The 15,806-nt window shown below is 37.9% G+C and overlaps 1 protein-coding gene across 1 annotated transcript in view; it reads right to left on the reverse strand.

Moving 5' to 3' along the window:
- Positions 1-15,806, reverse strand: part of GRIK1 (glutamate ionotropic receptor kainate type subunit 1) — a 425,923-nt gene that overhangs the window by 104,801 nt on the left and 305,316 nt on the right. Inside the window, 1 exon segment of the mRNA XM_036849470.1 lies at positions 12,640-12,783. Coding sequence (XP_036705365.1) covers positions 12,640-12,783 — 144 coding nt within the window.

Raw genomic sequence — 15,806 nt, forward strand, 5'->3', positions numbered from 1 at the left:
CATAATTTTATTGATTGATATCAATGTTTAACACCATCAATTTTTTTTTTTTTTTAATATTTCAGCTTACTTTTTTTTTTTTTAAACTTTGGGTTTCTTTTATTTATTTATTTATTTATTTTTGGCTGTGTTGGGTCTTCGTTTCTGTGCAAGGGCTTTCTCTAGTTGTGGCAAGTGGGGGTCACTCTTCATCGCGGTGCGCGGGCCTCTCACTCTCGCGGCCTCTCTTGTTGCGGAACACAGGCTCCAGACGTGCAGGCTCAGTAGTTGTGGCTCCCAGGCCCAGTTGCTCCCCGGCATATGGGATCTTCCCAGACCAGGGCTCGAACCTGTGTCCCCTGCATTGGCAGGCAGATTCTCAACCACTGCGCCACCAGGGAAGCCCGACACCATCAATTTTTTTATGCATTGTTGAGCACACTATTTCTAGTCTGGGAATTCTGAAAAACAATCAATAAATTATACTAAGTGAAACACTCAGAACATTTTCAATGTTAACCTTTGGCAAGGAGTCTCCCTTTTTGCCTTGAGTACCTGAAGATTGGGTTCCATTAGCAATGCAGTATTTGAAAATAAACGCTGCATATTGCAATGGCTACCCAGTCACATTTCAGAAGTGTTGCAGTCATTAGGGGGGTTATTCTAAAATATGCTACTGTTCAAATTGAAATCGTGAAAAATTTGGAGTTAGGGGATGCAAATCTTTTAAGAGAGAAAAATATGGTTATGGTCTCTGTTCTTGTAGGATACTTCTCTGGTATACTTTATTAGGTCTTGTATTATGTTAACTGTTAACTATTTGTATTTTGTCAACTGTGTATTTCTTAGGTATTTATACATAATAATTGTATATTATGTTAACTATTTGTGTTAACTATCTCTTCTCCAATTGATTGTTAATTCCTTGATGGCAGGAAATGGTTTACTCATCTTTGAAGTCCAACACCTGCATTTGATAGATATCCAAAATATATGTAGAAAGTATGGTTGAATAAAGTAGCACTTCCAAAAGTTACACAATTTCAAGTAGTAGGAGAAATGCAGTGGGAATGTAGCAAGACTGGGAATTAGGATTCTCTTCCTACTGGCTGTGAGACCTAGGAGGAACTACAGGATTACAATGAGGAGAAACATATCTTCATGCCCCACCCCATCCTCCTGTCCCCTTTCTTCTTCTAGAAAGATCTGGACAAGCAGACTGTACAACCTGCAGGTCAAAGAAGCAAAATCATGTGACCTTCTCAAGGCCATGGTGCCTATGGTGGTGAGACTGGAGGGGCAGTCAGATTTAGTTTACTTGCACCCCCAAAATCAGCTCTTACACAGCAATCCAATCCTAAGGAGATTTTTCTTTGAGTTTTGGAGGCTTTCCAAGTTTAGGAATTGGCCTGAAGGGAATGACATGAAGGGAATGACACTTTTAAGCATTTACTGACTCCATAATTATTACAGTCATTCATTCATTTAGCAAACCTTCATTTTGCTAACACTTTATCATGAAATTACTAAGAGTAAGATCAAGAGATAAAGTTATCTTGCGGGAGATGGTGCAGAGAAAAGAGAAGAGAGAAAAGATTTTATGTGTTTCAAAAATTTGTCTGCACCTGACTCTGTTTCCTGAATAGAAAAGTTAACAAATGTGATTCATTGTGGTGTTATTTCATTTGTTTTTAATTAAAGGAGGCCCACTCTATATCCATTGTATAAACATAGCCCTGATGGACATAATACAATTATTGTCTTACTCAGGTCCCTGGAGTATAATACAATGACAAATATCTGAAATTCACCCTCCACCTAAGCAATGTGATCTCTGTCCTGTCACCCACAATTTTAAGCCAGTTCTCAGAAAAGCTATTTAAAACAAAATCTGAAGTATACATAATCATGGTAATGAAAATAAACATTAAGCAAAGGAAGAAATGATAAACATAATCTTTAGATCACATAACTTCTTTGGATGTCAGCTATTTCAGGAACTGAAATGATGTATTTATCATATTCTCATCTGTTCAATACATAATAATTTTAACTATTATGTGTATTGTTTATAACCCATTATCTTGCAATAACAGCTTGCATGCATCACTGCATAATTTAAAAATATAGTGGCTTTTCTTGCCAATATTTGATTTCCAACTTTAAATCTGCTGACTTTATATCTTTGCCATGAACTCTGGGTAAACTTTTTTTATTTCCTAAGGATTTATCTTAGAATGTGCACCTGCCTTTTCTTTTTTCATAAATTAGTTTCCTTTGGCACTGGCTCATGTGATGGCATGTTTTCCAAAATAGAATGAATTGGCTTCTGTACTTGCAAATCAGCTAAATGGGCAGGAATACAAATCTGAGACCCAGGGAGGGTGAAGTGGGTGGGAATAAGGCGCTTGTCTAATTATCTAGATTATGTGATCAATTTAATCTGGAAATCAAATCATTCTGTTTTGAATTACTTATATTACTTTGGGCACATTAATCAAATTTTGTCTTTGTTGGGTATATACTTATTATAGCTAATCAATATGTTCTTTGTCTATGAAGACAAAAATGTGGATTCCACATGGGTTGAATTCACATCTTTTCCTAGTTAGCCTGATTGGGTGGGTTATTGTATTATGTAAACATTTATTTATTTAGTCACCAAGTTTATTGAGGACTTGAAATGTGGCTAGTATAAATTGAGGACTATAAGTTTAAAATGCAAACTGAATTTAAAAGACTTATGAAAAAAAGTAAAATAGTAATTTTTATATTGATTACATGTTGAAGTAATAATATTTTGAATATATTGGGTTATATAAAATGCATTATTAAAATTAATTGTACCTGTTTATTTTAAGTTTTTAATGTAGTTACTAGAAAATCTATGTGACTCACATAATATTTCTATTGGACAGTGCTGCTCTAGAGCAAATCTTCCATTTGTGCATAGAGGCTATTACTTAGAAGTTCATCACAGCATTGTTTGGATGTGTAAAAGAAAAGCAGGCAGCCAAAATATCCATTCATGGGGAAATGGATAAGTACCCTGAAGTATATTTAATGCATGAGTTGTTCCTCTGCTTGGATACTTTACTCTCTTAATATTTACATGTCCTGCTCTCTCTTTTCTTTTAGGACTTTACTCAAGTTTCACATTTTTTTTGAAGTATTTTCTAACTACCCTATGTAATACAGTAATGTCCATTTCTGTCTTCAAGGACTCCTCCTGAACAGCTTACCTCTCCTGAGCTTTGCTTTTCTGATAATCCTTGTCATCATCTGAAGTACAATATTGCCTTTTATATATGTCTGATTCCCCCACTAGAGTATCAGTTTCATGAGAGCAAGGGCTTTGTTTTGCTTACCATTGCATTCTTGGTGTCTAGAATAGTGGCTGCAACATATTGAGTATTTAGGAGGTATTTGCTGAATGAATGAATGATGGAATACTAGATTTCAACAAAAATGAATGAACTGGATAAATAATAAATATACATCAACTTAGATATATTCCAAAACTTAAGTAAGATTGACTGGAAAAGAAAATTGCTGAATGAAATATATATGCACACAAATATATGTAGGCACACGCACAAAAAATTTATATATATCCATACAAACATGTAAACACCCACACATCCCCATATGTATATATATGTGTGTGTGTATATGTATACATGCATATATATGTATATGCATATACACACATATGTATACGAATGTGTGTATACTTGCATATGTATGTGCATATACACACATGCATATACATATATGTATACATATGTGCATATGTATCTATAAAATGGCATTCATTTAAATAAATTAAACACATGTGTGCATGTGCACATATTCACATGTACACACCTACATAACAGACTGTAGTATAGAAAGCAAATTCTTCAATCAACCTTGCAGAGCCAGGACATTAGTAGCTGAATGGAAGGAAGATGATAACTGACATGAGTCTTTGAATGTTATCTCATAAATAAAAATGTTATTTAGAATCATATAAACTAAGGAGAACTTGGCAGACCTCCCATTTTATGCTGACATCCCCTTTCAACATTTCTGACAGGTGATTTTTCACCTAGCCACTGACTGAATATTTCAGGGGCAGGTATTTTAGCACCTTAGTTATAAATGAGACAATGCATATAATTGGTTAAAATTGTAAACTTCGAACGGATGTCATTTCTTTGTCCAGAGTTGTAAAGGGAACTGAAGCAAGGACCTAAAGAATTCTCTCTTCCTTTAGGTCTAAATGTCCTAAATATGAGAGAATGCTGGGATGAATGGGTTTCACGTATACAGTGCAAGCTAGGAGTCAGAATGCAGGTAATTTTCAATAGGTGCGGAATGAAAAATACACACGGAAATTTTTCTGAAGAGTGGAAATTTGACTGAGTTTGCTGCCAGATCCAATGTCATCTAATTAATCCAAGGGACAGCTTGTCCTGGCAATCAAAATCAGATGGTAGGCGTAACGGGAAGTGTTACTTACTGGAGCCACAGTAGGATAAAATCATGTCAAAGCTTATGTTTCTCTAGGGACTTTTTTTTCAATTCCGTAATTTTCACCTGGATCCCATTAAAAAAAACAAAACAAAACCCGCTCAATACTGACATACTAAGTAAAAGTCCAAATAAATATCAAAGCAAATATAGGTGCCTCAGTGGAGAATTTTAACTTTTACTCTTTGATTTTTAAAAGCTTGAATTTGAATATTTTGTTTATGTATTCAAATTTCTAATCTTCATTCCATCAAAATAAATCAATAAATTACATTTTCATAACCAAACAGTGGCAGAAAGCTGCCCATATTTTATATAGTTCTCAGTGATATACCATATACTTTGGCATTTGGAAATAATGTTTCACTCTTATGTAGGAAATTTATTTTGGACCAAATCAATTAGGAACTATTTACATGGTTTAAAATCAAGTATCAGTTCAGTGAAATTTATTAAGAGTTTGCTAGATTTTAGCTTCCTGGGTTCAGTTCAACAAGCATCTTTTAAATGCCTGCCATGTACTGCACAGCGACGTGAGGACACAAAGATAAATTGACTTTGTCCTTGTCCAAGGGAAAGATCTTACAGTGTCTGAATGAAGCATGTGAAATGCTAACATAGAGATGTACCGGAGCTATGAAGTCCAGTGGAGAATCCATCCCCAAATAAAGGTTAGGGAGAGGCTTACTGGACTAGGAGAATTAACTCTGAGAGAGAGCTAGCCACATGAAAAATGGGAGGCAGTGCTTTTCAGACTGAAAGGAGTATGACAAAAGTGGTGTTGTGAGGTCAGTTTTGCCAGGAAAAGAGAAACTCATCTGTCTTTACTGTATGAGAAAAGCATGGTGAATGCAGGAAACTATAAGCAAGTTTGCGTTTCTAGAGGTTAGAATACCTACTATGCACTCTTGTACATCACTTTTCTTACATGGTGACGACAGTTGTAAAAGGGCTGACAGTCAAGATATGGGGCATAGTTAGAGGCTATTTTAATGGTCCAGGGAAGAAATGATGAGGGCAGTGGGCAAGGAAGTTTGTTAAAGAATATTTAGGATAGAAAGTCTGATGGGACTTAAGGCGATGAGTGTGCTGAGTTGGATGAAGAAATTTAGACAAACTTGTAGAGGTCTGGTTTGAGTGATATGTCCTATCTTACTGTGATGTGTCAAGTCAGGTGCCCAGATGATGGATATCAGGATACTAGAGTGGGTAGTTAGAAACTCCCAAGTTTCCTATACATACGTACAGAGGAAGTCCCCTCAGAGATTGTTCTAGATCAAGGATTTATACAAAGGGTCACATGTGTGGTAGAGGTGGTTGCTGAAGAGATTTCTCTGGACAGAGCTGTTGCCTCTCTGTGAGTTCACACCCCTCTGCCTTTAGGATACTGTTTTCTAATTCCATTCCTGGTGAATGGAGCTTCCAGGGGGCCACTTGGGGAAATCTGAAATATGTTGGCTACAGTTGGAGATGCAGAAGACCAATGGCTGACTCAGACATGAGAAAGTGGCGGTGGACTATGGTGTGACTCCCAAGTGACAAAAGAAGTCTACATAGAGTTGACCAGTTGAGATGATGGGCCAAGCAGAAGTCTGCCGCATTGCAATTAGAGGTATTCCCTGAATTACCAAGGAAGGAATGAGTAGGTGTTTCCTGTGGACCAGATTTGTATCCATGGTACCTGGGTGGGATAGTCTTGGGTTATAGTCAATAGGACAGTCTAGAAGGGTGAGGAGACTTCAGCAGAAAGAGCAAGAGGTGTACTACTGGATTTCAAGGGGCTGAGAACTCTCCATACCCTTCCATCTGAAACAGGGGTCCACTGGTCTGAGTCAAAGAAACATCAGGAAAGCCTGCCCAATAGGAACTCTAAGCTTTAAAAATCTACCAGGCTTACTGGGGCACCAACTTAATGTAGGAATTTCCTGCTAAGTTTAGAGAGTGCTGAGCAGCCCAGCCAACTAGGAAGTGTCCTAACACAGGGGTCCTTAACCCCCAAGCTGCAGACAAGTCCATGGCCTGTTAGGAACCGGGCCGCACAGCAGGAGGTAAGCGGAGGGTGAGTGATCGAAGCTTCATCTGCCGTTCCCCATCACTGGCACTACTGCCTGAACCATCCCTCCCACCCCCACCCTACCCCCCGCCACCGTCAGTGGAAAAATTATCTTCCAAACAGGTCCCTGGTGCCAAAAAGGTTGGGGACGGTTGTCCTAACACTTTCTGAGCCTGGTAGGAGGTCCAGCAGCTAAGGGTGTGGTGAGGAAGTCAGCAGGGAAAGGAGAAAGAGGAGAGCCCACCATCCCTCCATTTCCCTAGAGTCTTCCAGCAGAGCTCAGGGAGAGGAGAAATTTGATGTTACATCAAGTTACAATTTTGATTAACGTCTTGGACTAGATAGTCTAATTCATAAGTTGAAGTTCAACTTAAAGAACCTCTAGGACTGCCATTACCTTAGTAAACAAAAAATCATAGTCTCTATGCAATTTTCACTAAATAATTTTAAATGGGCAGTAGGAAGAAAATAAACTGATTTTTTGTCCCACTAGTTGTGTTTGTTTGATATACTGGTTACATCATCATTCATTGACATTGGGCCTACAGTAGTGATAATAATTTTAATAGATAAAACTGATGGGTTCTATCTGGGAATTTGTTGATATGTGGGTGGCAGCAGGACATCCAGATTTTTCCAAAAATCCAGATGGATTTTTCCAACAGGGAAGTCACTGAATGAATTTAGACCTAAATTCATTTTGGTCTAAATTTTGGAAAGAAATTAGGGCTAATTCAAGAAACTTTTGTTTATCTCTCTTGAACATTGTTTTTCCTTTTAGCTCTTTATGAGTGATGATTACTTCTGAACCAAGATGTCCACAATTCCTCAATAATCATTGTGGGTTTTTCTGTTTCAATCAAACTTACACATAGCTACCAATATAAACTGTCTAAAATATCATTTTGTTGCTGCCTGAAGAACAGTGACTTCTTTATCAATCATCAATAAAATTAGAAATTCTCAGCAGAATTTCTCAGGTAGAAACCAATTGTCTCTCCATATTTATGTAAACTCATTTCTCGCCACTTCCACATGGAACCACTCCATCTGAGCCCATCAGAACTCCTTATGTTTCATTTATATTTTTGCTGGTCACCATACTGGAACATGCTTTCAACCAAATTCTGCCTTAAATACTCAGTTCAGACACTTTTTTTTCATTTCACTGACGTATAGTTGACTTCTAATGTGTTAATTTCTGTTGTACAGCAAAGTGATTCAGTTATATATATATTCTTTTTCATATTCTTTTCCATTATGGTTTATCACAGGATATTGAATATAGTTCCCTGTTGTTATACAGTAGGACCTTGTTGCTTATCCATCCCATATGTAATAGTTTGCATCTGCTAATCCCAAACTTCCGATCCTTCACTCTCCCGCTCTTCTCCCCCTTGGCAACCACAAGTCTGTTCTTTATATTTGTCAGTCTGTTTCTGTTTAATAGATATATTTATTTGTGTCATATTTTAGATTCCACGTATAAGTGATATCATACAGTATTTTTCATTCTCTTTCTGACTTACTTAGTATGATAACCTCTAGATCCATCCAAGTTGCTGCAAATGGCATTATTTCATTCTTTTATATGGCTGAGTAATATTCCATTGTGTGTGTATAACATGAGTTTCAAGGAGACCAGCATGTTTGTAAGGCCCCTGAGATTGTAAACAAATCTTTTTGTGGGAATAACAGATACATGGTTTAAATCAGTTTTAATATAGGGTCTGTAACCCAGAAAATAGTTAAGAACAACTGATTTAACCTAAAATCTGATTCATTTTACTGTACCCACAGTTTACTGCTCTTCTCAGCACCTGTGATTTCAGACTCTTTTCTTCCCAGATGCTTTGATGTGCTTGCTCCTTCTCCAGCTATTCCCATTGATTTCCGCACGGCCAGCTGGAACTTACTCTGGGTCCAGAGTAACTCTGGCCACAAACAGGAAGTGTTTCAGCTTCTTCACCCCACATTCAGCTATCATTTCCCAGACTGACCTGAGATGTGGTTTGCCAGGGTTTTCTATTATCTCAGCATGGCTGATTGTTACCTAATGTCTTTGGGTCCCTCCTGAACAATCGTGTGTGCTTGATGATTGAAAGCTCTCTCCATCCCTGGCATCATTGCATTTGGCCGCTTGTGTGCTGCATGACTGTCTCCATTGAACTACTGATTTTCCACTGCCAGGTCCTGTCCTTCTTTTTATAAGCACTACTACTTCATCTTAGGCTCAATATTAACAGTGATGCTGCCGAATAACAACAGCAAGAATGCGGTGCTTACATATGCTAGGCAATACACTTAAAGTTTTATACGTGTTGCCTCATTTCTTCCTGACCACCACCTTATATGATATACATTTTAACAATGACCTTCCATTTAATGGTAGCTACCCTTTCTTGAGAAATCACTGTAATCCAGACATTTTGCTAGGCTGTACATATATTAAATGTAATCCTTACAGACATGTGAAGTAGGTATTTTATCCCCAATTTATAGAAGAGGGAACTGAGAAAAAAAAAAGAGGCTAAATGACTAGGTTTACACAGAGAGCAAACTGATTAAATCTCAGGGTCTACACTCTCAGTTCACAGTTAAATAGGCTGGACTATTCCTAAGACCCCTGCCTTACTCTCCCAATAGAACCTAGGACCCCAGTAAATGAGTCTAACCCAGGCCCTGGTTTCTGCCTTATTGAATTTTGTCTGAATATGATATTCATGTACGGGGAGTTTGAGCTATAATACTTGCTCATAGATTGTATGTGTTTTTCAGTTCCTTTGCTGTTCACTCATTCACTTATCCATTCATCTACTTGTTTGGCATCTATTTATTGGGTGCTTATTCTACATTCAGCATTGTGTAAGGACTAGGGAATCGAGACTAGAAAAGCACAGCTTGGAGACAGACATGCAATCAAATATCATGGTCTAACAACAGACGTAATAAAGGAGAGGAGCCTGAATTTGTGAGTCAGGGCCAGCAGACAGGGACTAGTGCTTGAATTGGGTCATAAAGGATGACCCAGAGGAGGCACTTCAATCAGAGGCAAGAGAATTTGGAAGGAGCATATGGCAAGTTCAGGGAGCCACAATAGGTTCAGCAAGTGCTGGGATTGAGGCAGGAGATGAGAGAGATGGCACAGGAGGTCAGAACCAGATCACTAGGGACCTTGCATATCCTGCTGAAGAGTGTGGGTTCAAATGAAAGCTTCAGATGAAGCCTGCTATTCCTCCACTATGTAGAATTTATATTAGTAGACAGTAGAAACCACATCTTATAATTTTAGGAAAATATCTCCTATAGCGCCAAGTTAATATTACTTATATAATGGAGTCCCAGTAATGCTGTTGAATGGAAATTTATCATTTCTTCATATGTATTTGCTTAGCAAATGCCCAGAGAGATAACACTATAACATACCCTATCATGTTTGAAATATTCTTTAATTCTTTCTCTCTTTCTGGTCAGCCTAAAAACACTGAAAAGTAGATAGCCTGAGAGATCTGTCTGAAAGACTTACTGATTCTAAATGATGTGTGGAATTATCAGGGGTTAGTGCACATGCAAATACCTCTCTGCTCGGAAAGTTTACCTCCTGTGACGAATTTGATCTTCACCCCGTAAATTCAATCTGCTGACTTGCTTCTTTACATTATTTCTGATTATAGTTTTGGAAATCATTTAGAAAACGATAGTTACTAAAAGAAAGGACCAGGGGAAGTTTTAGGACCAAGTGCTTTATTTCATGTTTCTTAATAAAACCCGATAGCTGCAAAGTTTTGTTGTATTAGGTACTCACTGAAAGAAATATCTGCATTTTCTCACTTCTGCATGTTTTAGTTTGTCTCAGAATTCCCTCAGTGCCAGTCTTTCAACAAGCTGGGGCATTACTCCCGGTTAACCTGCTTTCCCATTTTCTCTGCAGATGCCTACACCCTGCCAAAGGCAGTATAAGGCATCGTGACTCAGGAGACAAAAGAAAAGATGAACACAAGGTTTCTAATGCATCTCCCCTTCTACCTCCAGCTGTGGAGCCTGAGAATGGGGAATTTGTTCTTTGGAGTAACTGAATGTAAAATGCTTTCTTGCTTTCAATGTGGTCCCTCATCTTAGAGCTCATTATTTCTTTAAACATATCTAAAGATCACTTGGTAATTTCATCTTCCTATGCAACTTAAGTACAAGAAAAAAGGTGTTTAGGGTGTTCCAGAGTGTTTGATCCCAAGCTTTCATGTTGTCTCATGCCTCTTCTTGCACTGGTATGAGATAAAAGGAAACCAGCTGTTTTCTTGTTAAAGATCAAGGTGATCAGGATGGCGGTTCAGGACATAACCATGATCGCTGCAGGGAGAGGAGGGGCTGTGTGATGTTTTCCTATTAGGCACAGTATGTCAGATGTATGTAGCTGTCAGAACAGGTCATTTTATGCCTATTTGTGATTTCTCTGTTGTTTCTGTTGCCAGTTTTAAATTCCTGGTATCATCCTCAGTAGGACTGAACAAGGGCTGTTATGAGTGGTCCATTCCAACGGTAAGAGAATAGCTAATGTTTCAGATTCTTACTATGTTGCTGTACTGTTCTTCACAAGTATTAACTTTACTCTTTATCCTCACAATAATGCTGTGAGTTAGAAGATGTTATTCCCATTTTACAGGTGAGAAAACTGAGACACAAGGAGTTTAAGTAACTTACCCAGGTTACATTGCTCATAAGTGTTGGTGGAGCTGGAATTTAAACCCAAATAACAATGACAGGAATAGGATGAGGTAAGAGAGGGACCCAGGGCACAAAATTTAAGGAAGCACTCTCTCTCAGTCTCTTGTAAGTGCAGGGTTCAAGCTTGAGAGTAAGTGCCTTCTTAAATCGTGTGCCCAAGGCACTTCTTTGCTGTTAGCCATACTTCAGTCCCAGCCTTGTAAATAACCTTGGTTTGGAGCCTGGGTAGTATTAACCTTCATACCACCTGTCTCTCTGGTCCTGACCCTTACGGATCAGAGTCAGCCTTCAATGAGGAAGTAGATTGAAGAGCCTGAAGAGGGGTCTGTAGGTGCTGAAGAGACTAGCAGAGATAAAGACCTAAGTAGGTATCTTTCTTTAGATTTCTCCCTTGCTCTTGGCTGGGCATTCTTCTCTTGCACTATGTTCCCTGCCACTCTTCTCTTTTATGGCTTTGTCTCACCCCATCCTTCTCCAGTACAGAAAGGAATAAAGATACTCTTCACTTGAGAGGTAAATCTCTGCATCCCATAGAGAAAACATTAGAACAGCATCACAGTGTATGATGCATCCTCAGTCAGGCCCGGCTGCCCCCAAGTACCTTATTTCATCTCGTCAAGTCCAGACACACTCTGAAATGTGTGTTGGGGTCAAAGATAATCCAAGAATACATATCTATAAGGCATCTCAGGATCTTAGAACAGGGTCTGGTGAAGGGAAATCAACTTGCCTTAGAGAAAAGAAATGGGTGTCCAAGATTTCAGGGCTATTGCCCTGAAATAGCAGTGAGAACTCTTTTCTTTCCCAAACACTGTACTCTTAAAAATCCTTTAGTACATGTGGTAGATTTTGAAAGGTACCAGACTTTTCCAGTTAGCTGACAAATGGCAAAATAATCAGTATATCATTAGAACAAAGAGGTCCTTCTGTTTAGTCCTGTAGAACCCAAGACTTAGGAAACCACTGGAACTAGAGGCACTAGAGGCTGACAACACGGGAATTATCTCTGGTACTCTTCAGTGATGGACCAACCTACCCCTTGACTCAACAGACCATAGAATAAGCACCTGTGAGCTATTTTGAACATGCATGGAGGGCCAGCAGCAGCTGGGGTTATAGTTGAAATGAAGGATGCTGAATGTTATGATCTGGTAGCTTTTTAAAGCTTCTCAGCATCACACTGGAAAGTTCCTGATAGCTCTTCTAGACAAACTTTTAACAGTGAATTCCCAACAGACTGGTTAATGATGCCTTCTCCTCTCTTATAGACATCATGCCAACAGACACAAATGGGAAGGACCTCACCACATGGACAAGTCTAGCAGCGCTCAGCCAAAGGAAGAACTGAACTGTGAACAAGCATCACTTGCCTCTTTGATCAGGTTCATAAATCTGGGTCCAAGGCGCCATGGCTTGTGTCGATGGCATTGTAGGGAGCTGACAGTCAACTGGGAAGCCCGATGGGAGGCAATGGCCACCACGTACACAGCATCATACATCAGAGCCGCTTCAGTCTGTGGAGGAAAACACACACCACATCTTCAATTCCACCTTTGCTTAGCTTCCTTTACCTGTGTAATCACTCTGCCTGCTTCCTTATCTTCTATTTTTCTGATCTCAACAGCCATTTATTCTCTAGCTGAACACCTTTCATTCTCCAATAGCTATTTTTCTCTAAAATAATACCTCATATGCCAGAGAAAATTGTAGTCATGGCTCTGCTTTGTTTTAAGTTCTTAAAAAGAAAAAAGAAACGGAACTTGGATCAGCCACAAAAGACTTGACTCAGGGAACAAATATTTTTGGACTGTCTTATGTTAAGCCCAGTGTTAAGATCAACTACATTGAGTTAGAGGCTCAATATTTCAATATTGGATTCTGTTTCTCAGTATTTACCTATCTATCAGTCTATTTACTTGTTTATATTTGGTAGAAAGAAAGTGCTGTGAGTAAAATTAACATGTGGTTTTCATATAAGGATACTCATGTTAGGACACTTCCATTTACCAGAGTCAAGAAGGTTGTAGTCATAGAGTGAAATTCAACGGCAGATTTGAAGAGACCTTCTGAAGAACAGACATGTGTAACTTCCTCAGAAAATATGTACTCTTGTTAGCACTTACTTTCCTGATCGAGATTATAAGTAGTCATTCCTTTGGGGAGATGGACATATTTTTCAACTCCTCATGAAATTTCTCTCATTTGCAAAATTTCACATAATACTCTCAGCATTTTATAAAATATACTGCCCTGTGGTTTTCTTTAAGGATAAAATCTTATAATACTTTCCTATTTTACTTGAGGATTTTCATAGCAACTTCAAATATATTAGCTCATTTGAAATTCTCAACAACCCCGCAAAATAAGCAGAATAGATGGATTAAACTATTTATTATGTAGGAAATTGACCTCTAGACAGTATATTGATTTGTGTAGGGTCATACATATAGCCAGTAATTGGATAGTTAAACCAAGAATCTAGGTCTTATAATGAAGACTATCATGCCGTTTTCCAAAATCAGTTGATTTATTCAACATATATTTATTCAACATTTATTGAACATGTCTTGATGGAGGTAGAAAGAGAAAATAAGGGGAACTACATCTTGCATTCTATTAATCTTTGAGTCCAGAGAATATCTCTACTTTGAATACTTATTATCCTGTGCAATCTATATCACTGCATTTTCTATATAGTATATTTATAGTTATTGTTTTTACATTTCTTTCTTGATAAAAGTGCTCAACTTCATTTTTTAGTGGCTAGCACAGTTCTTGGCACATAAAAGTTGTTTAATAAATGTTTGCTGAAGGAATTAATGTTATTTCATGCTTAAAATAAAATACACTTTTGTGAGAACCGTATAATCCCAAGGTTTTATGATGTATTTCTAAGATTAATTGCTTCACTCATACTTAATATGAGTGATATATAGAAGTTGTGATGGCAATAATTGTTAAAGCTTAAAAATATTCTGATCATTTCAGTTCAAGACTGATATAATCCATTTTATAGATCAGAAAACTGAAGTTCAGGGAAATTAAGTGACTAGTCTAAGGCTAATCTATTGACAGAATGAGACTGTTAAAAATGTAATCTATCATAATAGCTGACATTTATTGAGCACTCATATGTCAGGTGCTATTTCAAATATTTTGCAAACATTTAATCTTCACCATAACTTCTACTCCTTTATGGATGAAGAATTCACAAGGTTAAATGTTGTCCCCAAACTAGTGGTGGGAAAGCCAAGATTCAAATGCAGGAAGTTGGTGTTAGAGTTTATACTCTCAACCACAAAGCTGAACTGCTTCTAAACCAACTATTTGTCTGGTGATTTAATGACTATAATAATAAGTCAACAGTGGTCAATATCCATTGATGATTAACTACATGCCAGGCACTATAAGCATTTTACACGTTATCTCCTTTAATTACTGAAGTTAAACCTTTGACGTAGGTATTGTCCCCATTTTACAGAAAGAGAATTTGAGGCTTGGAGATATAGGAAACAACTTTAATAACTTTCCTAAAGTTATGTAGCCAGTAAAACAAGGAATGAAGATTCCATCTCAGGATGAAAGTTTAGATTTCAGAGCTCATGCCCTTAACCACTATGCTATGGGGACCTGGACCTTTTGAGCAGTGCAATATGCCTTTTTTAAACACTTTTGTATATATATTCACTAACTGGCTGATTGATTTGATAGAGAAGTGTGAGGAGAGGAATTCCAATGATCTAACTTTATCATAAACTTAACGTAGAGACTAGGATTTTAATTTTCTTTGTCAAGGTCGTCTCTACACTGGGCCGGGTAATAACAAGGTTCAAAACTATAGGCCTGATCAGTGCTTTCCAAATTCAAGGAAGAAAACCATTTATTCTTAAACTATGCTTCCTTTTGTCATAAAATGTTTTCTTAAATTGAGGAGATATTTAAGTATTTTATAGCACAAATGAACTACCACTGAATTTCCTCCCCTTTTCAGTTTTATGCTGGAGGCCTGCTTACCGAACAGCAACTCTCAAGTCATTTTAGGTAAATGTAAAAAAAACTGGCTTGTGTTCCAAATGTTATCCTTCCAAATATGTTTGTGTTCACATTTTATTTGCATCTAAAGCCTGGAAGAGACCACAGTGCTCAACGCCTGTAAGAGAATCTTTTTGCAACAACATGTATCATGAAACAGGCATATTGAAAGTGGGCTTCTTGACAATGCACAATGTTTTGGTTATTACAATGATGTGCAATAAAGGATTAACTCAGAGGGCTCAGAATGCTCAATATCTGCACATTCTGAAGAAAGGACTAGCCTTTGACTGGCTTCTGGGAGATTACCTCCTTAGAATATCCTGCCTGATCAGAGTATCTTTGTATCCCTGGGGTCTTGGGTAATGCAAATAATTTATATTAACAGTGTGATTTATGGTGAATGCCTGTTTTTGTTCACTTGGGGTTCTGGACCGTGCCATATCAGTTTGACCTCTGGAGTGGCTGGAGACCAACTAAGGTCAGCTATGTAGATGCTCTATGC

Source organism: Balaenoptera musculus, chromosome 4 (assembly GCF_009873245.2).
Source record: "Balaenoptera musculus isolate JJ_BM4_2016_0621 chromosome 4, mBalMus1.pri.v3, whole genome shotgun sequence".
Taxonomy (NCBI): domain Eukaryota; kingdom Metazoa; phylum Chordata; class Mammalia; order Artiodactyla; family Balaenopteridae; genus Balaenoptera; species Balaenoptera musculus.